This window comes from Lonchura striata, chromosome 25, assembly GCF_046129695.1.
Source record: "Lonchura striata isolate bLonStr1 chromosome 25, bLonStr1.mat, whole genome shotgun sequence".
In the NCBI taxonomy this organism is placed as follows: domain Eukaryota; kingdom Metazoa; phylum Chordata; class Aves; order Passeriformes; family Estrildidae; genus Lonchura; species Lonchura striata.
In genome coordinates this window covers 5,941,677-5,964,800 of record NC_134627.1, presented here as the reverse complement: position 1 = coordinate 5,964,800, position 23,124 = coordinate 5,941,677, and the positions used below count along the sequence as shown (strand labels likewise).

Here is a 23,124-nt window from a genome sequence, read left to right as displayed (position 1 = left end):
GCAGTAGAGTCTGTGTGTGTCAGGGAAAAAGGGAGAGTCAGAATGATTCTGTTCTTTCTGCTGCTGAAATATTCAGAGGACAGCAAAATTTACTGACATATTTTGGAAAAAGAAATGTATTTCTTTGTAATGGAGGGTGGATTGTTCTCTATAAAGTAATGTGAAGTAATGTTTTTTTGGATTTTTTTTCTTTTTTTAATAACATACCTAAGTTTCAATCATGAGTCTAAGGCAACTCTTTTTTTCCATTTCACTTAGATGTGATTTTTGATCTTAAAAGGTCTTAATAATACAGTGAGGAATGCAATTTATAGCTAGACTGTAGAAGTGAGTGGATTCTGAGTGGGATAATAAATAATTAAGTTACAATTATTAATAAAAATATTTGCCATTAAAGGAAAATAGACAGAAGATGCCCATGAATTCCCTTCACCAGACTAATGTGATGTATAACTCAAGATATATTGACAAAAGAAGGCTCACAATCATTTGTCCACAGGTCTGTCAAATATGACATGATAATTCTTCCTATTTCAGTGAGAACAATCTGCCATGCAGACAGCACAGAATAGAACATTTGTATCATAGTAACTCAAACCACCAATTTAACTTAGACAAATGAAAAAAAATAGGCTCCAGCCCACACACTGTGGCCTGGCACAGAGCAGCATCCAAAGATGAATGCAGATGAGGAGATTAATTTGTTGGGCCCTTACTTATCACCTAGAGGCTGAGGCTTCCTATATTCTGAGGTAATTTCCTGATGCATGCCCAACGTGCTATTTCAGCTTGGCTCCAGCCAAACAGGGCAATTTTCTGCAGCCAGAAGGGGCCAGAATTACCACATCTCATGATTAAAATGCACTCCCAGCTCAGCTCTTTGACACCTGAGGTCTGCCATGGCTGCTGCTCCGGCTGCCATGTGAAAACTCTGTCCTCTGCTGCATCTCCTGCCTGCTGCTTTTTGTCCCTGTGACATTTTAGACAAGAGGATCTCACAGGTGCAGGGTTTTCTTGTTTGCACTTAGCCCTGTGCTGGCTGGTGTTTGTGTCTTCTCTTGATGAAATTTTGGTGTAGAGTTTGAAGAAGACATTTTCCCCAGTGCTGCAGAAGCTCTCCTGCACATGGGGACAGAGCTGGGACACCTGAGAGGGTCACACTGCCTTGTGGATTCCTTTGCTTCTTTCCTTTTGCTTCTTTTGCTTCTTTTCTCTGCCAAGGTCAGGATTACAGTGTGAGATGGAATTTCTTGTTTGGACTAAGATGTTTGTTAGTTCTTATCTCTGTTACAGTCTCACAAAGTGTGAGTTCTACAGCACTTCATGTTAACAAACTAAAAAATGGAGTCGTCTCTCTCTGCAAGGCCTTTTAAGGATAAACTGTCTAATTAAGAATGACACCTCAATTATTTTTACTTTTAAGGCAATAACCAACCACCCATGCCTGCGATATGGACTTTTTTATCCAATTACACAAAACCACCCAAACCCATGGAGAAGAAGGTGTAGAAGAAAGTGGAGAAGAAGGTGAGGAAGAAGGGCCAGGCTCCATGCTAAAACCTCCATCTTGATCTATATATATTATTATATTCTAAACTCTTAAACTCTAAGTTTTCCACCCTGTGATGTTACACACTTCTATCCAAACTCCACACCCATAATCTAAGTTCTATCAATCAATTTTGGAAGCTTCTGCACAGCCTCAGGTCAATGCAGTGTTCTCCTGGCAGCACAGAAAATCTGAAATTCTCAGCACCCAAGGTTCCAGCACTCCCATATGCCACATTTTTTCTCAGCTGTTTTCCTGATGGAAACATGGCCTGAATCATCCTGGTGGCTTTAACAAATACCTCAGAGAGTTGCAGCTGAATGTGATTCTTCTTCTGCGTGGAGGTTCTGTGGTCCCTGCAGGTCCAGCAGCTCCTGGAGCCACGGATGGGGCAGCCAGGGATGCTGCAGAGTGGAACAGAGATGCTCCACCTTTGTCCTGGACAGACACAGAGAGCTCTGTCTGCAATCACAAATTAACATGGAAATTTCTCACAATTCAGTCTATTGCAAGTGGATTTCAGTTTGAAATTTTTTTAAACTTAAATAATGATATCTATAGGGCTCCTGTTTCCCTGTGTGCTGTCCCTGGCATGCTGAGTCCCTGATGATAGAGGGCATCTAATAAACTTTTTATTTTTATTTACCAAAAATGCATTGTGTTTGGGAGTGTGTCTATCCCACTGCCCTTCTCATTTCATCTGAAATTGGTATTTCCTACAAATTGCTATTAATCAAAGCATTCACAGAGAGAAAGTTTTTTAAGCCTGACTGTTGGGAACAAAATCTCCTACAGTACCCAGAGTGTTCCTGTGTGCTGCCTGTGATTCCAAAGAAAGATCAGCAATTTACTTACATGAACTAGTTGGTATTTAGCTTTGTGATATGAAAATAATATAGTGCCCTGAAAAAGCTAATTTTGACACCATTATCTGACTGTGGTGTTTCTGGATTTCTTTGCTCATGAAAGAGTCTCCCTTGTAGTACATTTAAAATCTAGAAGACATTAAAATGTACTTCCTTGTAGTACATTTAAAATAAACTTTTTCTGGTGAACTCAGTAAGCTAATAATTGAATGGTTTGTCATTTAAAATCTAGTGCTCAATGTTTTCTGGTGAACTGAATAATTTAATTCTCCCCAGCAATAGTACTGTTGATTATCCATCAGGCTGGCATGTATTTTTATTTTACAGGACAGAAATAGCTGCCCAGTCCTGGGAGCAAGATAAGATGCAAGTCTTTGAACTGCAGGAAGGACAACACGAGTGAGTGACAGCAGCAAAGCCGTGAGACTGGGGGGAGATAATTTAATTTATTTGTACAGCATGCACATGGAAGGGTCCTTACCTCCTGTTTGGGTGATGATAAATGACAAGATGTCGACAGTTATTAATTAAACTGCCTGGCATAGCAATGTACATGATGATAAGACCTAAGAAATGAGCAGCATTCCTCCTACCCCATCATGAGAATGAGGCCCCTGCGCTGTTCTCTGGCACAGCAGATTAGAATAAAGCATCAATATTCCACTACAAGCTGGCTACCTAGTAACTGCCTGAACACAGGGCCCTAAAAATTGAAATTCTCCCTCGTGTGATGTGGAGTAATTAAACTTCAGCATTCTTTCTGCAGGAAATGTTTCTCCTCTGTTGTTCCCACAGATCGTGCTACAACAACAATTTTAGCCCCATGAATTATTAACCAATTATGAAGGGATTTTCTCAGTCTGCTTTAACTGAGGATCAAAGACAACCCCCATTTTTTCCTTGCCAGATATTGTAATTTAGGACAAAAAACACCAAACATGCACAGGGCTCAAGGCTTTGGTCAGTCAGGCAAAATGGACTCAGTAACTCAGACCCATTTAAACTTTTCTGATTTGCCTGACCAATATTCCAACAGCTTTCCTTCCTCAACAAAGACATTGCCACACAATTGCAATATATTTATCCTGTTCTACTTCCATTTATTTCTTTCACATCTATATCCTTTATGTATGTGCTTCTTGGAGCTAAGTATGTCTATATACTGCTCAGTAACTCAAAGGGAAATTTTTGAAAATTAACTAATTTTAAATTGCCATTGGCTGCAGATGTGAAGAATCCTTCTGTTCTTACTGCTAAATATGGTTCGTTTTCTGGATGATCAGTGTGGCTTTTTTGGCCTTTCACACATAGAAGATCTTATTTTGAACTTTTAAACTTCTTTTAAAACTTATATCCTTATAAATGAAATCTGGCTGATTGTCCTTTAAATACTGTCTTAGGAGCTAGATATCAAAAATCAGTACAGCTCCACAGAAACCCATATCAGTTCCAGTTATCTCTTGGGCATTAATTTCTTCTTACTTCTGGTTTTTGGGTTTTGCTTTTTGTATTTTTTTTCAATATTTCTGAACCAGCCTTTCACCAGACTTGTGTGTGAGGTCTCCCTGAAGAGCCAGGTCCAAAGAAGTTTTGCCATAAATGTAATTTCCCCAAAGACCACCCATAAAAAACGTTTGCATGAATACCCCTTAGCCTGTCATTTTATCTGCACTCTAAATATATATTAGCATTTATATTTCCACTGTTTGCAGAGAAATACAAGGGAATTCAAGATCCTTTGGCATGTCTATATGTAACACATACTTCAAAATAATAGTGAGGTTTTTCAGTAAATACAGGGTGATGGCACTGCTGACCAAACCAGAATTGCAGATTTGAGGAAATTGGATGTGGGCTGGGTTTATTGCTCACATGCAAACTGCCAGCTCAGACTTGGTCCCTTTGGGGTTCAAGCCCCCCAAAATAATGAAGTTAAAATCCTTACAGGTTATTCAGACAGCAAATAGAAGAAAGGGATCTGTCTGAGGGTGTGACGCTTGGATTCTGAAATTATGCCCATTTTCCCACTAAGGATTCCACTCCTTCTAGTGACAATGCTCCACTGAATATTCGCATTTATTAACACTTTTATTTCCACAAAGTGCAAGTTCAATCCTTATGACTCACTGTGAGTTCTCAATGCCATGTTAGAGATTACAGCTGAAAAATAAAAACAGTCCTAGAGAAAAGTATCTTTTCCAATGGGTCCATTTTTGACTCCAAGGAGGACTCTGGACACCTCTGATTTAAAGATTAATTTATTTGGAAGCCCATCACTAATTGGGGATCAGCTGAAATACATATTTTCACTGGAAGTCTATGTCATTGTTTGTCCTCTTCCTCCCCTCAATAATTTCCTGATGGCACCACTCTTGTTTCTAGACATGCAGAAATTCAAAATGAGTGAGAAGTTTCTGGTTTTGAGCTCTACCCTTAATCTGAAGAACAATTTTAGGAGAAAACTATCACTTTTAAAACTAACTTCTCCTGCTAATTTGACTAGGGTAAAAAAATAAGGCCCTGCAAATAGCAGAACTCTCCAAATGGGGAAGTAATTACCTTAAATTAAACCTTATTTCTGGTTTTTTTATAACCAACAAAACAACAAACCAACAACCACCCAATTCTAAAAGCATGTTGGGCAGGCTGGAAGCATTAGAGTTAAACACTGGCCAGTTTATGGTGAAGGGAAGGAAATAGAAGGAGGAAGGAAGGAAGAAGAGATTAGAGAAATGGAGAGATGTAAATAGTCTCAGAGGAGCCACCGTGTCCCAAAACCTCTCCTAAGGGAAATTTTTACACCAAAGAATCTGGAGGTTTGAATGAAGAATGACATCACTTATTTATTTAGCCAGAGCTGAGCTGTTTTCTTAATTGAAATAACCTCATGCTGCAAGTATTAAATTGTTGGGGGAATGATAATGATTGTTTAATTTAGGGGCTTGATAACCATGAAATAAATACCTTGTTATTGCTTGGTTTGAGAGTATATTTAATTTGCCTGGAAAGCCATGAACTAGAAAGCTTGAGCATTAGGGTTAATGCTCCAAATATCCTGGGGTGGGAGTTTCAGTGGGGAGATGCATGGTTTTGGGTTTGTAACTCACTCAAGGATTTGGGACTCAGGGACTTGGGGCTACTCCCCTTTGAGATGAAAATGATGGACACCAAGAACAGAGCAATGTGTTCTTTCTTCATCAGAAAATTCACCATTTCCACCTGAAGTGTGAGTTCCCAAGTGTCACCACAGGCCCACTGGAATCAGCTGTAATCTAAGTGGCCAATATGGGGCAAAAAAAAAAAAATATATATATATATATATTCACATCACACACTCCCCTGGGAGGGCTAAAATGGATTTTTTATGGCTCCAAGAGAACTTAGAGCAGACTTCCAACACCTAAATAGGGCCTAGGAGAAACATGGACAGGCCTCTGCATCAGGGAGCCAGGGGCAATGGTTTTAAAGTGGAAGAGGTTCAGATTTTAGGCAGAAATTCTTTACTGGGAGGGTGGTGAGGCACTGGGACAGGTTGCCCAGAGAAGCTGTGGCTGCCCCATCCTGGAAGTGTTCAATTTATCTGTACACTGTAATGTGGTAAAGGTGAGGTGTTCTAAAGGTTCTCTTTGTGTTTGTTACATTTCAGAATTAGCAGGGCATGTGCTGATGAGCTTTACCTCTATTCAGCTTTTACTGATTTGTTTTTATTATCCTCTTTTTGCAGTAAGAACTTGCTCTCATGGAAGAACAGTGAAAGCTTTTAGGATTGAAAGAAATAACCAGTTCAGGGCGCAGCATCAGATATGCTTAACAGAGACAGAAAAATCAGCATTACTTCCTCCCTTTTATCTTGAGACTGTGTTTGCTATACTCCACCCAGAGTAAAATTCATTTTGGTGAATAATCTAAAAAATACAGCAAAGCCCCATATTCCCAATGCAATAAAATGGCAACAAGGCATCATGAGCCTTGTCCATGGAGCTCTGCTGCTTGACTCTCCAGCATGCAGTTTTAAAATCTGTTTCCACAGAGAAGAAAAATGTCAATGCCTTGAAAAAACCTGGAGTTGAATTTTCCTTTGGTGGCTCTAGGACTGCAGGGAGCAGCTGCAGTGTTTTGTGGAATTAAATGACATTTGGCTGCATGTGCTGCAAGTTCTGCAATTTGTGCTGGCTTTATTTTTAATGCTGAGTTATTTTAGAAGTGGACTTCCATTACTGGCCCATCAAGGGGAGTTCCAGATCAAATTTCAGGTTCCAGCTGCACAGTATGTTCAATCCAAACTCCAGCTACACATAAATATGTTATATGATAGTTTAAGGCTTTTCAGGCTGTTTATTATAGAAAAGTTGTTCTGTGTGCCCATATGCTGCACTAATTTGAGTGAAACAAGCTAATTATAAGTTGATGTCATATGGCTAAAAAAATACATGTTTATGCCTTCTGTGTTTCACAATGCTGATTTTCTCAACCACACTTGCAGAACACACATGTGATGTGTTTTCTGGGCCTAGGAGCTCACTGGATAAAGTTATGCTCTTTATTGTGCAATTTCTAATTAAAAAGATGAACCTTGTGCAAATCTTTGGGGCCTTGTGGATACCAGCAGGATCCTTCTTCTGCTGGTAGATTTATTTTTCACTGAATTACAGCAGAATTCTATTTTTGCCAGAAAAAGGAATGAAGTGAGCACAGTGACTATTTTAAGCCAGTGAGTGTATTGTAGAGAATGTGCCATGGTCTTCACAAATTGTTGGAAATGAAAATGGGGTAGAAAAGCAGATTTAGAGAAATCATGGATTCTGTCTGAAAAAAAAATGACTTGATTTCTTTTCTGAGGACTGCCCATTATGGCATTGCCCAGTTCTGGGCAGCTGCCTCCAGCCAAGGGAGGGTAAAAACTGTGACCTGTTACTCCTGATACCTAAACAATGCAAAATTGTGCTGTTTTATTGCAAAAATGACAATGAGGACGTTCACTCTCTTTTGAAGAGTTTACAATTCCAAAGACAAACTATCTAATTTAATAATCCAATCTAATCTGATTTTGTAGAAGGAGCACCCAGCAGATCACTGTCCATTCTTTGAAAAGAAAGTATATAATTTCGTGTAAAAGAGAAACTCAAATTTCCTACAGACACTTTTTCAAACCCACACTTAGGGATGCTTTCTCCTCTCAGGTTATGCACACCTATATTAGAGGTTAAAAAATAGGGGGTGATTGCAAAAATAACTAAATAAATGAATAAACAATCCCAAATTCTCTGTCTGAAAGAACCCACATGGATGTGGTGGTGGAGGAGAATGTGGCAGTCTATCTCTGAAACATCCTATATTTTGATTTTTCTAGCTGTTAACAAAACACTATTTCCTGTTCCTCTCCTGATAACATAAACTGCAAAAGTGGTGGTTGGGGGTGACTGTTTCAGGAGGAAGATTACAGAAGGCTGCTCATGTCTTCAGGCTGCTCATCTCATCCACCTTTGAGCTGTGCTCAAAGCAGTGAGAGGCCACTGCAAACAGGAGGGGTGTTGAGAGGAAATACAGCATAAAAGGACTCTTCACCCACTGGGATTCTTGTAAAAGCTTTTATGACTTGCAAAGAATGAATCCTGACATTGTGAGTCAGGAAAACGCAAGATTCTGAGTTTAGCAGCAGGAGACACGGACCCTTTTGGCAGACAAGAACTGTGTGGGACATGTTTTTTGGGGTCAGAGAAATATTTGGGAGAAAGACATTCCTGGTTCACCTGAAGCAGGCCTGATGCTTCTGAATTACCTGAAACCCAGGCTGGGGTCTGAGATGAAGTGGAGCAAGTCTCTTTCACTGGCTGATCAGAGTCAATATTTAAAAACCAATATTTCATTGACTTTAGATGCTTGAGAGCCTGTGGAGCAGCTTGCCAGAGAGCTGAGCTGCTTTTCTCACTTCAGCACTGCTTGCAGTGCTCATACTGAATTCTGGAAATTAAGCCTCGAGTGCCAAATTCATGAAGGCAAAGATAAGTCTGGAAATGTTGCTGCAGTTGTGACAATGATTTATTTTGGGTTTTTATGTGATGTAGCAAGTCACAGTAAGGAAAGGACAACTTTTATACTGGTTGTCTTGAAAAAGCTCCTCATCTTCACATCTGCATTGAAAGACCTACATGTGCAGCCCAAGCTCAGTTTTCTCTGACTTTATTGGAAAATGTTTCTTAAAGATTAAATGAAAATGAGCATAGGACTAGAATACCAAACTGTAAAAACTTTTAACAGTCGCTTGGCAGTCCTTGCAAGGGGATTCCTCACTGTTTTTCTTTTTTTTCCAATGCAAGAAATCTGAAGCAATCAGATTTCAACCAAGAACTCTTGACTGGCAGTTCACAGATTTATTGTTTCCTTTGGTGGCTTTATCCACTTGTGAACACACAAATCAGGAAATGTCTGGGGGAAGCAGAAATGAGAATATGGAAATAATTCTGAGCTACTCATCTGCCCAGGAAGAACTTTTCCATGAGGAATTTCCTGTACCAGAGCAAGGAGTTCCAGGATGGAGGTTCTTTAGGGATGTGTAGGTTGGTAGAATTAAGGATCTCAACATTTTTAATCACAGAAATTGGACTTGACACCCTCACTGTTCTGTAAATCCCTGGCTTTGCAGGAAATCAGCTTTATACTGTAACTGAAAATCAATGAGTCTTTCTATAATTAATTATTGTTTCTACTTTATTAACAATGTATTTAAAATTAAAAATAACAGACAAATATTTTTAAAGCAGTATTACTTCTTGTTCTCTACATGTTAAAACATTGCATAAATAATTCTCTGGAAAAAAATAAATACGTAATTCATTCTCTGAAATGATACCTTTTCTCTCTAGGTTCTGGTCCCACATAAAATAACTGAAAAATCTATCAACATTTCAAATTTCCACAGTTTATATTATTTCAGCATAAATTCTACAGGACGTATACAGTATGTGACAATTCATTTTCTAACAATATCCTTTAATGTAAAAACACAAACATTAGTCTGAGTGTTGAGAAGCTAAGTAAAGGAAGGTTGCTGCCAAACTAAAGACTTATCAAAGCTGCATGTCCTAAAGATTTTTCTAGAGGAATTCATGACTTAGCAGAGGCTCACCTTTAATGCAGAACCACCACCTTACTGACAGAGCTTGGTTTGCACAGTTTTAGTGCTACAGAGTGTGTGGCCAGATACTCCAAGCTCTACAGAACTGAAAATGTAAATGGATGTATCTAAGCTGATATTAAAGTCAAACATGTTCTAGGAAATAAGGAATAATCAGTATAGTCTATGTTAAACTATGCATACTGTCAGCTGTTTACAGGACAAACATCAGTGAGGTTATCTGGTTTGGGAGGAGCGTATTTTTTCATAAATCTGCTCCGCTTAGGAGGATTTGTTGAATTGTCCCTAAAACAAATCATTGCTCTTCAATCAATATGGTTTCAGTAGCCAAATCTCAGCTTTGAATTTGTCGACCCCATAATATTTTAATTAAAAGTATGAAATAGATTTGTAGAAAGTATGAAATAGATTAGTATGAAATACTTCTCTTTTGAGAACACCAGTGTCATATTTTGATTTCTGTGCTTGAGAGGAAACACCTGGAGCATGAGGACATCTGATCGCGTGTTAATTTCCCAACAATTTGACTTTCTTCACCATAACTTGAAATCCCTGCTACCCCAAACTTGTAGGGCTCCTTCAGAGAGTGCTGACCCTGCTGGTGCTTCCCTAATTTCATCCTCGTCCAGGAAAGGGATCTCAATATTCTTTTCACATCAAGAGAGCGGAATGGTTCCTAGCAAAGCGTGATTGTCCCCAGGACAGCTTCACCCTCCTGTGCCTCCTGCTCGGCAGGACACACAGACAAACTGCCCGGACCTCGGGGGTGCCTCCGGCTGCCTTGGTCTCGTTCTCTTATCAGACCAGAAGTGCTACAATCCGATCGATTTTTTGCCTATGTGAGCCTTGGACCCAGCTTAGCAGAAGGAATTGGAACCTACTGCAGTCAGAACATGGCGCTGTGGCCTCTGAGAGCCTTTGGGCGGTTCGGAGACCATCGGGAGCCGCTGTCCGTGGCCGAGCCGGCCGCTAGTAAGCGTTTTCCAGCTCGGGCTGGTTGGATTTGCCGCTCCTGGCTCGGCCGAGATGCGGCTTCTTGTTCTTCTGGGGCCGGGCGCCGTCCTTGCCGAAGTCCTTGAGCTCGGACTGGTTGTGGTAGCGGGTGTAGCGCTTGCACTTGCAGGACGTGGCCGCCCGGAATTTGTAAGTCCGCGTCTCCTGCTGCGGACAGGCCATGGGGACGCGCTGGGTGCGGCTGTGCGCGGGGATGCAGCGGAAATCCAGCGCGCCCTGCCGCCACCACTTGCCGCGGCCGATGGAGTTGGGCAGGAGGTGCGCGGGCTCGCACTGCCCCGAGCACAGCAGCTCCTTCACCGGCTTCAGGCTGCGGCACGGCCCGTCCGTCAGGAACCGCGTGGTGCGCACCTCCCGGCAGCTGAAGGCGGCATCTGCGAACAGGGAGCGTTAGTCCTGCCCTGCCTGCAACGCTGCCCTGCCTTCAATCCTGCTCCGGCCCTAAATCCTGCCCTGCCTGCAACGCTGCCCTGCCTTCAATCCTGCTCCGGCCCTAAATCCTGCCCTGCCTGCAACGCTGCCCTGCCTTCAATCCTGCTCCTGTCCTAAATCCTGCCCTGCCTGCAACGCTGCCCTGCCTGCAACGCTGCCCTGCCTTCAATCCTGCTCCTGTCCTAAATCCTGCCCTGCCTGCAACGCTGCCCTGCCTTCAATCCTGCTCCTGTCCTAAATCCTGCCCTGCCTGCAACGCTGCCCTGCCTTCAATCCTGCTCCTGTCCTAAATCCTGCCCTTTCCTTAAATCCTGCTCCTGCCTTAAATCCTGCTCCTGCCTTCCTCTTGCTCTTTCCTTAAATCCTGCCCTGCCTTAAATCCTGCTCCTGCCTTCAATCCTGCTCCTGTCCTAAATCCTGCTCTTTCCTTAAATCCAGCTCCTGCCTTCAATCCTGCCCTGCCTTCCTCCTGCTCCTGCCTTCTCAATCCTGCTCTTTCCTTAAATCCTGCTCCTGCCTTCAATCCTGCCCTGCCTTCAATCCTGCTCTTTCCTTAAATCCTGCTCTTTCCTTAAATCCTGCCCTGCCTTCCTCCTGCTCCAGCCCTAAATGCTGCTCTTTCCCTAAATCCTGATCCTGCCTTAAATCATGCTCTTTCCCTAAATCCTGATCCTGCCTTTTTCCTGCTCCTGCCTTCCTCCTGCTCCTGCCTTACATGCTTCTCTGCCTTCCACCTGCTCTGGCCCTAAATGATGCTCTTTCCCTAAATCCTGATCCTGCCTTCCTCCTGCTCCTGCCTTACATGCTGCTCTTTCCTTCCATCCTGTTCCTGCCTAAAATCCTGCCCTGCCTTGCTCCTGCTCTGCCTTCCTTCCTGTTCTTGCCTTAAATCCTGCTATTTCCCTAAATCCTGTTCTTGCCTTAAATCCTGATCTTTCCTAAATTCCTGTTCTTTCCTTAAATCCCGTTCTTTCCTGTTCTTTCCTTCTTTACTGTTCTTGCCTTAGTTCCCGCTCTTAAATCCTGTTCTTTCCTTCTTTCCTGCTCCTGCCTTAAGTCTTGCTTTTTCCTTAATTCCTGTTCTTGCCTTAATTCCTGTTCTTTCCTTCTTTCCTGCGCTTGCCTTAAATCCTGCTCTTGCCTTAAATCGTGTTCTTGCTTTCTTTCTTGCTCTTTTCTTCTTTCCTGTTCTTTCCTTGATTCCCGCTCTTTCCTTAAATCCTGTTCTTTTCTTCTTTCCTGCTTTTTCCTTAAATCCTGTTCTTTTATTCCTGTAATCCTTCATTCCCGTTCTTTCCTTCATTCCCGTTCTTTCCTTCATTCCCGTTCTTTCATTTGTTCCTGTTTTTTCCTTCTTTCCAGGCTCTTTCCCTGCCAGCTCTGAGAAAGCACCCACCATCCCCCTCTACACTGCCCTGTGGGTGGGAAGGAGCACTTTGAGGGAATAAAGGTGTTTTTAAGGGCTTATTTTACTTCTCATTATCCTCCTCTGATTTTGGTAGTAATAAAGTCACTCTGTACCTCTAAGCCAAGCCTGTTTTTCACCCAGCAATCCCCCACGCCCTGTCTGCCTGTGCTGTTGGTAGAAGGAGGAACAGTTTGGGGCAATAAAGGTGTTTCTAAGGGCTTATTTTACTTCTCATTATCCTCCTCTGATTCTGTTAGTAATAAAGTCATTTTGTACCTCTAAGCCAAGCCTGTTTTGCCCTTGGAGTGTTTTTCTCCTGGTCCATATCTCAAACCTCCAAACCTCCAGCTACCTCCAGCTCAGTTTATCTCACTCTCTTAGCAGACCATAAGTGCTATAATCTGACAGATTTTTTAAAAATTTTCCTCTCCTCTGCCCAGCTGTGCAGGGGAGTGTGAGTGAGTGGCTTTTGTGGGTGCCTGGTGTTGGGTCAGTGTCAAACCACAACAGTTCCTGTAGCAGATTTCTCTCTGAGCTAGACACAAGCTGAATGACTTGAACAGCAGATTTTCAGAAGAAATATCTCAACAGGCTCATTCATGCAGCTCCTGACTATTCAGCTACTCCAGTAGTAAGATCTTTGAATAACAATGTGAAAATTGGTGAATAAAAGCCACCAGGTACATTTCAGGTCAGTGCTGTGCAGGGGGGAAATAGAGCAGCTGGGAATTTTTGGCAATATTCTCCTGGCTCCATTTCCCCCAGTGCTCTAGTTTAACTCTATTGACTTCAGATGTTGACTCCAGATTTAAATCTTTTTGCAACAAAAACAACAAAAAAGTGTCCCTTAAACGGCTTTTAGCTTGTAAGATGTGTTCCAGGTTAGAGAAATCACAGGTAACAGCAGCACTAAGGAATTCCCACTATTCAGGCAGCAGCTTTTCCAAGTTTCCTGCTCTCTGTGGAAATTCCACATAGTTCCCCTGAGAGAGGGATCTTCTGGCTATTAGGAACCTTACAGATTTTTCCTCTCCTTTTTCTCAATGGATAACTCTAGGAAAATGAAGCACTAGAAAAGACAAGATTTCTTAGCATTTAGTGTTTAGAAACTTTCCAGTTGTAGGAACATAACTTTTCTCAAAAGTGGCTCTTCCCAAATGACACCCTTGGTTAATTGATTGCTGGGAAGATTTGATTTTTAAGTGCTTATCAAATAACTTCATCTAGAAGTTATTACTCTACATTAGTTATTCATCTACATGAATGTTCTTAGTCAAAAGGACAGATTTAACTCAGGAAAACTGTTTGTGGTGGAAGCCTTCAAAGGTCAGTTCACAGAGAAGGCTGTGCCTGTTAGGCCCATTCTCCTCACTGTGGAAAAGGCTTAGTTCAGCAAAAAGGAATTCTCACCCTGAAGTATCAGTGACAGAACAGTATTTGTACAGGCATTTTAATTTTTTGTTTTCCTGTGAAGTACAGAAACAGGATTTTCAGTGCTCAGATTTATATTTCTTAAAGTCTACTTATATTTGCCAAAGTACAGCTAGCAAGATTTCATTTCTTAAAAGTTTGAAGGACTGCATTAATGAAATTAAGCAATCTTTGCCAGCTGTAACAAAAATACAACTGAACTCCACATGCACTTCAGTTTAACTCTGCCAGTTTCCCTAAGCATCTAAGAAAATTCTGTCTGTCAATAAAAAAAAGTGTTGAATGAGGTGTATTGTACCTCCATAATGCACAGGCAGTTAAATATCCAGGCAGTTCTGTAGGTGATATTTGCATTTATGTCCTGTCCTGTGAGTGTGCAGGTGCAAAGTCACTCGTGGTCTGGTGCATGTGTTCCAGAAAGGTCTGGCCACTTTGGATCAGAATTTTGGTTCCTTATGTTAAAGATGCCAAAATAAGTATACAAAACCATTGTGCAGCTTAAACAACTGCCCAGTCTCCTTCAGTCTTTGGTTTCTTAAGTTAATGTGCTTTCCACTTTGAAAAACATGCAGCTGTCAGTGGGGCAGGTTCCCAGCTATGTCAGAGTAGGAAGAGCCTAAAAAATGAAAGTATTGAGATGTGAGGAGAAAATCAACCTGCTCTGACCTGGTGGTTGGTGGGGCTGCCTGGGAGCAACAGAGTGCTCCCCCTCCTACGAATATGAGAAACACTCTCAAAAGCCTTTCCTTTCTTTTAAAATATTGATAACCCTATGGTTTTAAATGCCTTAATGACAGCTGCAGCAGAAATTCACAATTGCTTTCCAGCTGTCCCCAGAAAAAGGAGGCTGGCTAAGATCTGCCATGCACAAAGTGGAAATTCTCAGTTTGATCTGTGCCTGTGTTGCTCTGTGCTGTGTCTGGAGGACCAAGCTTGCCCTGTTTTCCAGCGGAGAACTTTTTTAAAGCTACCTTTCTCTGTTTGGTGTTAGCTTTCAATCTTCTGTCTCTCCTCCAAAGACTTGCATGACTGCTAAAGTTAGACACTTGGTCAAGTGACAGGGTATCTTGAGGCATTTTTGGCTGCTGGAACCTGGCTGAAGATCTGTCTGTTAGCAAAGGACAATGAGCAGCACACTTCTCTCATTTAGCTGAACACAACCTCAATGTGCCACTTTTGGTGTGTGATTCTAGTCACAATTGGTGTGGATGTTCCTAAATACTAGAAATTTATATTATTGTCTCCACTGTCAACCCATTCCCCCATCCTAATATTAAAGAGGGAGAGATAACTTGTGATATTTCCTCACAAAACACAGAGAATTGCTAAGTAATATCTACTGCAGGTTTTATGCATTGGAGTTGTCTGCAGAGAGCAGCTGGGCAGAGTAGCAATGTTCATCATTTTGATGTTTGCATCAGTAAACTCCAATATATTCTTTCTAATCTTTATATTCATACTTCTTCAACAGTAGATGTAAATATCTATCACTTAAAGCAGCTGGGCCACACCTAAAGTTAATAAACAAACAGAGATGATACCAAATATTCTTTTACAAATTGTCTGTTAAGATCCAAAACAGCAATAATGATAATTTTTCTTACCATTAAGGTCCGGAGCTTGTTGTATGTGTCTTCCTCCATGTTTTGCCTGATTCATGGTGTTGTTGTTGCTGAAAGTCGGCTCCACTGGTGTTTCTGTATTTTCAGTGATCTCAGGAATGATTTCTGTAGCATCATTTTTAAACATCTGCCACCCTTGCACAGAGTGAGATGTGATTTGTGTCAGGACACAGACAGCACACACAGCCCAAGGGATCTGCATGGTCACAGATCAGCTTTTCAGCACCCTGACAGCCTCAGATCCTGGGCAAAGGCACATTATTCCCCTTTTTAAAATCCCTTTTAGAACCAAGCCAGCCAATGACTATACACAGTGGGAAGGGCCAGGCAACTCATTCATCTCAGCTTTTGTCAGTGTGAAATAAAATGGGTGTGTGGGGGTGGCTTAGTGACAATATTTTACAACTGTTATGCAAAAACTTCACTTATCTACCTCATTTTGGAGCCTGGCAACAAAAGGTGATAGACAAGGCTACAATGAATTGCAACCTGACAAGCCTTTCTGCACTTTTCCTAACAATGGTGTTATTAAAACCTGCTTCTGCCTGCATCCATATCTGAAACTTTGGTTATTGTCTTTTCCAAAGGTTTTTCAGACTTTTTACATTTTGCTGTTGTTATTCCTCTTCACTTTGCTGGCTGTATAAAGTGAGTAAATCTAGAAACTGTAGCTCAGTAATTCTGCTTTTCAGTCTCTGCAGGGAAATGATTAGGGTTAGGGTAGCTTTTTTTCTCTCCTTTCCAAAAAAAGGAGCTCTACATTTTGTTCCACAAATACACAGAAAGAAACAGAGAACAGCTTCACTTCAATATGAGAAGTTATTGTGTTTACTTTTCCTTAAAAATAGTTTGCTTGGAATGTGTTTTTAAATTAAACAGAGAGAATGTTGCACATCATAATTTTTGATGTGCTCTTTCTCACATTTTTAACTCTTGGGAAAAACCACCTAACACATGTTTGCATTTGCTTTAAATTCATTGCATACTACTACTTGTGTGAAATGTTGAATACGGGACATTTGCTTGTTTTAAACACAAGACCTTGGCCAGACTGATTTCTAGCTGTGGAACAACAACAAAAACAACCAACAAAAAGAAAAATCATGAGTTTAGGTCTAGGGCATTTATGCCTAAGATGTATTCATGTATCATGAATACATGATAAAATCAAAAATCTCAAATATGATATTCTTCCTTGCCAAAACAAGATGATAGTGATGAAAATATCATGATTTCAGTGTCTCAAGACCACATACACTTTCAAGTGATTTGCAAATGGTGTTAGGCTAAATACATTAATCAGAAAGCATCTCAGCTTTTAGGAAGGTTAAGATATCACACTGAGCTTGTCACAGCTATGAAAACAAAATGTTTGCTTGAGGCAGCACAGGGACACGTGTGTGTTCCTGCCATGCCAGTCCCAGACTTCCTCAGGAAAATATTTCCTGTGGAAGAGATTCCAAACCCATTCTGTCTGACTTTCCCTGTGACTGCAAGGCTCAGAATGGTTTGCATTCCATTCTGGCCATTCCCCTGGTGGGGTACAGAAAAGAGGTGCCACCAGATGTGACATGGGGTGCTGTGCTGGCCCTTGGGGTGCCCTGGATGATGAGGGGCAGCAGTGATGGGGACATTTCACCCTTCACACAAACACCCCAGCAGCTGCACCATGGCACTGAGGCTGAGCTCAGCACAGCTGCTCCTGCCACGTCCTGGCCTGAAACTCTGGCATCTGACATTCCCTGGAAGGTGCCTTCCTTCCTTGTGTTTTGCTCAGCCAAAAATGAGAAATCAGCATTCTTAGAAGTGCTCTCCTTTCCAAATACTCCAAAAATTAGAAATCAGCATTCCCAAAAGTGCTCTCCTTTCCAAATACTCCAAGGAATGTCTAAACTAAATCATGCACTGTGTTTCACACTACAGTGTGTGTGTCAGCTCCCCTTCCTCCTTTCCTCCAGCCCACACCTCAGGCATCCAACATAAAACCAGCACACCATCTCAGAAATGACTCTGTTTTTATGGAAGAAAACAAAACACCATGTTCTTTCTATAAGATTTTTTTCTCCTCAGCCAGTCAGGAAATATTCTTAGTACATTTTTTAGTACAGACTGTTATCGAATAATTTGCTTCCAATATGGTATTTTTTCTCTATCATCATCATTATCAGTGGCACTGATAATCTTTAATTAACTTCCTCTTTTTGTCAAAGCAGTTAATGATAGTCTCACAAATACAGGAAACCAAACTCCCAACTATTGCAATTATTCTAAGCATAATTTTGCTTACTTACATGTAGTAAATCTATTTTTGGTTTAGACCTAAACTGAACAAGCCGTGAAGGACTCAAAGTCCTGAAGGAGCAGGAACTGAACAACGATTTTGGTATTATTTTTGTCAGACAGGAATACCACCCTGTGTGGGTACTCTCCAAGAGAGCCTTGTCCAGAGTGACACCACAGCTGGTGGCAGCAGGGAGAACAGCTGGAGAGCAGAACAAGCTGAGTGCTGGTAATCCCTGAGTCCTTGCTACCTCTTTACTCCCTTCTTTAAATGCCTTCAGAATTGTGTGCATCCACCAAAGCTCAGTTTCTGTTCATTTTTTTTTTTTCATGTAATATTTCCAAAAGCTGTTGTTGTCAGTGCAGGCCTATGGAAAGAATCTCATTTCAAGTAATCAGCTGTCACATAAAACATAAAAATCTTGATGTAGCTTCTCCCAAGTACTTAAACAATCAATCCTCTGTATTAACTGTCACATATTAACTGCTACTATTATATTTATCTGTATAACCCACACAGAGAAATAATACCAAACCAATTTCTGAATGAAAAAACCAGAAGCTGTATTTAGCTTGTGGCTTAAAACTTCTTGTCCATAAGCCAGGAGAGCAGCCTAAGAGATGCCAGGAATGAACCCAAATCTCAGACATTCAGATTCCTTATCTACAAAAACATTCTTCCTCACCCTGTAGCTGCTTGCCTGCTCACAGTCCTTTCTGCAGCAAAGCAGACATGCTCTGTGCTGCAGTCCCCTCCCAAAAATTTGATTTTTGTATTGTTAATGAAGCACAGGAAAAAACAAAAAGAGTTGGCAAGGATAGTGTTCTCAGAATGAACCCTCCCTACCAGGGTGGGACTGATGCTGGACCTGTTCAGAGCTCAGCTGCTCTCTCTGAGCTGAACAATTCCATCCTCAGCCAGAGCCAGAGCCAAACCCACACAGGGAAATGGATCTGTAGAAAATTCTCAAAACCTAACAAAAACCTCACACAGTATACATGTCTGCAAACTTTAAAATAAGAAATACTAACTTAGAAATACCATAGAATAAGGCAGATATTGTTGAGAGAGAAATTGAACTAGAAAAAGTTTCAAAAGATAGCCTCACAAAAAAGACTAAACGTTTAAAAATAGAACTATAAAAAATACATTGTAGTAAGACCCACAAAAATTAATTTTAGATTATTAAAGCATTTACAGCATAGTGCAGCTAAAGCTGAATAGCCAAGAAATGCTTAGTATGATTAAGGAATAGTTAACTTCTGATTGTGATGGCATGAATTATAACATCTGTATTGTCTCACCCTTTTCATGAAACTAAATATAAACCAAAAGTTTTTAAAACACCTCTCAGTTGTCCCATCTCTTAAGTAAAAAAAAAAGCTTTGTCCAACACTTGCTCACTGCGCACCAAGCAGGACTGGGACCGAATCCCAAGGTTCATGCTCATGGCATGAGACATTCTAACAGGAAAAGCAAAAGCCATGTGTGAAAAGCAAAGAGAAGCATGAGCCCCTGCACTGGGCAGTGGGTGTGCTCGGGCAGCTCTGGCAGAGCAGGACCAGCACCAGCCCTGCAGGCTGAGCATGCTGAGCATGCTGCCAAATGGCCTGGGCTACCATTTGGCTCCTTGGCCATCCCATTTTCTCACCCCCGCCAGCCAAAAAGGCCTCAGCTGCGTCAGCCCTGCTCAGCAGTAACAAAAACATCTCTGCAAGATCATCACTGTGCTCAGCACAAACCCAAAACACAGCCCCTGGCAGACTCTGGGAATTAAGGGAAGCCCAGCTCAGCCCCAAGCAGTGCCCTGCTCTGAGGAGGAACCAGAGACATCACCAGGAGTGAAGTGGCACCTGCACTCAGCCTGATCCACGGCTGCTCCTTTCTGAGCTCAAGCACTCATCAAAGCCTGGCACTGCAACAGACCAGCCAAACCAGCTCCTGAACTGGTCCAGCCTTTGAAGCTTCAGGTGCTCACCCTGCCCACGCCTGGCCGAGAGGTTCTGCTCAGCATCCCAGCCCAAAGCTGTGCAGCTGCACCTCAGCCTCTCTGTGCACAACGGCTCAGACTCCACACACTGCCCAGAATGATCAAGAACTTTGCTTCTCAGTTGTTTGTTTGGGTTTTTTTTTTCCATAATGCAGCCTTTCTCAATCAAGTTTCAGCTGCCTCAGAAGAATTCTGCAATGCCACAGAGTGAATACAACAGTCTGAATGCTGTGATCTCCTGCAAGATGCCAAAATAAATGGATTCTTATTATTCTCTACCAGAGATTGCCAAGTCATTCTGGTGGCTTGTCTTTTTCAGGGGTAAGAATACACTGGATTCACAGAGCAGCACAGTTCAGGGATTCAGGGAGGACTCTCCAGGAAGAATAACAAGCCTACAGCTCCATCTGGTGAGTCAGCCAGCCAGCAACATCATCAGACAGGAACTGCAATTAAAACACACAACCAACACTTCATTATTTCCAGGATTTATTTGCAGAAGAAATGAACAGGACACTAATTCTCACCAGCAAATCTTTAAAAGACACCTCTCAGGCTTGTTCTGTTTCTAGTTTTACTCACTGGTGAAGCCCAGAAAGTAATTTTAGAAAAAACTTCTGTGCTAAACTAAATCAGATTCCACTAGATAGTCTCTGTAATAAAAACATCATAGCAAACTAGCAGAACTAATATAAAATTTAATAGAAGGTAAAAAGTTCTGCTTCTGGCATCAGAGATTTAATTAGTTCTGGATAACAGAAGGCAGCTGAATGAAAGTATCTAAATGATTAAAGTAACCATTGCTAATATTCTGCTGCTGTTCTTTGCTGAGGAGGATGCATTTTGACACAAATTTGTTTTTCAAGTCAGAAACATGCATCATTATTATTATTATACACAATGCCTTTCATCTCTCCAAAGCCCTTTATGAAGATGAGTTCTCACATCACCAATCATAATTACTGTAGAAGAAAAGGGTGTCCAATTTCAATACAGGCTTAGCATCCAGAAATGGAATTACAAGACAATCTTTTGTGGCTGCTAGCTCTGCATTCAGATGCCATTAATTCCAAGTTTGAAATAACTTCATGGGATGTTCACTGTTCAGCAGTGCACCATTCTCTCATGAAGTGCTCCTGGCAGTGCTGTGGGGCAGAGCTGCATGCCAGGTACAAACAACACTCATCCACACTGCAGCCCCACTGCAGGACCAAAGGATGAAGAAAGAACTCCAAGATGTTATTTTTGCTCTCAATCTTAATTTTCAGTTACAGACTTCTTTCCTGTACTTATTCATCAGCGAAGAAAGGTTCAGTTCAGTGTGAGTAGGTGAATTTCGTTTTACATGCATCATCATTCTGTCCATCTGGACTTTCATCTTTGTGCCTTGTTGTAAAATGTGAGTAGCTTCTCACCTTCCCTCTTTGCCCCCTCTCTAATTTCACTAACTCTTAAGTACAAAAACCCCTAAGTTACTGCATCTTCCTTCACTGGGCTAGACTTGGCATGGCAGAGATCTTTGTTCCATGACAAATGGATATTTTATAGAGATACCATCCCTTCTCCACAGTACCATTCACCCAAAAATCACCACACTGCTGTTCAGGATGAACATATTAATGTCAATCCTGATTATACTACTTTAGGCCAGGAAATATAAACTCCAAAAGCAGAGTGCTGCTGTTTGCAACAAACAGTTCTTTTAAAATGTACCTTCCTAAATAAGCATTCTTGTAAGGAAGATCTCACAGCAAAGGGCAGGTACTCAGCAATTTCAAAGGAATAAAAAGCTCTTTTTCCCAATACATTCTCAATTTCATATTGCAAAGAAAAAAAGCTGTCACTCCCATGTTTTATATAATCTTTCCTTCTACAATCAGGAAGAGAAATTTAGAAGTTTACAGCATATCACTGTGGGTTAGAGACATACAAGATCTTCCTGGCCAGCTAAAATGGGCAGAGGAATTTGCAACATGGCTGTACTTGGAGAGCAAGACTCAGAGGAAGGGTATGATCCACTAATGGAACACTGCTCTGACTTTTTAACTATTTTTAGCCTGCTCTAAAAGCAGAAATTGTTTCATTGCTGAGTTGCGTATCAGTAATTTTAAATATTATATACTGTCTCACTTTTAATTATAATATTGTCTTGCTTATGCCTCTCCACCCTCATATCACAAAACATTTCCTAAAGCAGTTTTGTTATACTGAGACAAATGGGTCAGAGTTACCATAAGAGTGACCAGTGTCCCATGAAGTAAAAGATTATTTTGAATATAAGAACACATTCCCGTTTTGATGTTTCAGTATTTCCTGATACTGACAACTACAGAAACATCACCACAAGGTAAACAGACTCAATTTTAAGAAACCATTCTGGTTCCAATCTGACAACTACCAGCCTTCTTACAATCTACTCAAGAGTAACAAAGGTCTAGGGCCTAATGGTTCCTTAGCTCTTTAATGGACTGGAATTTTGACTTCCAAGTAACAGGTGAAAGATAAAGTGCATTCAATGTGAATTTCCCTTTTCTTCCTTATAGTGCAAATAGGTGTTAACAATACATGGTGTGAGACAAGACAAAAAAAATAATCTATGTTTATAGTAAAAAATTTTAAAGGGTAATTTATAAATTAGACTGCAGCATGAAAAGTCAGCATTGTAGAAAAGGTAAGGCCAGTATTCCTATTTCTAAAGCCACTACTCCTATTTCACACAACATGAAATTAGTTAACTGGGAATTCTGAAGAAGCAGTTCCTCTACATGTGATTATACAGATCAATGGAGAAAGCAAACACGTGTGTAATTAGCTAGTGGAACTGACTGCTGCTTATTATTACTGACCCATCCTGATTCAAAGCAAGCACTGAATACTGGCTGTGGAGATGAGACAGGGAGCACCACGCAGAGTGCTCCTCCACTGTCACTTGAAGGACAAACAGAGAAAAGGCTCCTTGATGTGGCAGTTCCATCCTGTGGAAGGAAAACCAGGAAGACTGGAGCCCAAGCAGAATAATCACCTTGGAGTTTAACTTCAAGAGCCTCACCTGGCTATACAGAGCCTCCACGGGCACTCCCACACCTCCAAAGCACACAGCCCCACCAAAAGCAGTGAAACAATGCATGCATGTCCTTTGTGATTTCTGATTGCTGCACTGAATAGACCAAACTACACCTGGGACCACCTGTGTCAGTATTTCTGTTTAAAACAGTGCTGAGATTTTTCATTGTAGAACTACATTAAAGCACACGTGAGAATGGAACAGCCACCCTGGTTTGTGATGGTTTAACCAATTCCAGTTTGCAGTGGGAGATCATTTGCATGAATACAGTGCTGTAACTCACAGTAACTCACAGTACACATTCACACACTAAGTCAGGCACAGTGCAAACA

General features: G+C 41.3%; 1 protein-coding gene and 1 long non-coding RNA gene across 2 annotated transcripts in view; one reads left to right on the top strand and one right to left on the bottom strand.

Annotated features, from left to right (window-relative positions):
- LOC144247457 (uncharacterized) overlaps nt 1–20,011 on the top strand; it is a 36,228-nt gene extending 16,217 nt beyond the window's left edge. Inside the window, exons 4-6 of the long non-coding RNA XR_013341165.1 lie at nt 1,424–1,527; nt 2,743–2,814; nt 19,884–20,011. This is a non-coding gene — a long non-coding RNA (uncharacterized LOC144247457). The remainder of the gene's footprint in view (nt 1–1,423; nt 1,528–2,742; nt 2,815–19,883) is intronic.
- SOST (sclerostin) lies at nt 9,905–22,697 on the bottom strand. The gene is made up of 2 exons (XM_021532827.2): nt 15,440–22,697; nt 9,905–10,938 (listed from the first exon to the last, which is right to left on the bottom strand). The coding sequence occupies exons 1-2, from the start codon at nt 15,657–15,659 to the stop codon at nt 10,520–10,522; spliced, it is 639 nt and encodes a 212-aa protein (XP_021388502.1). The 5' UTR covers nt 15,660–22,697; the 3' UTR covers nt 9,905–10,519.
- Nucleotides 22,698–23,124: the final 427 nt, after the last annotated feature.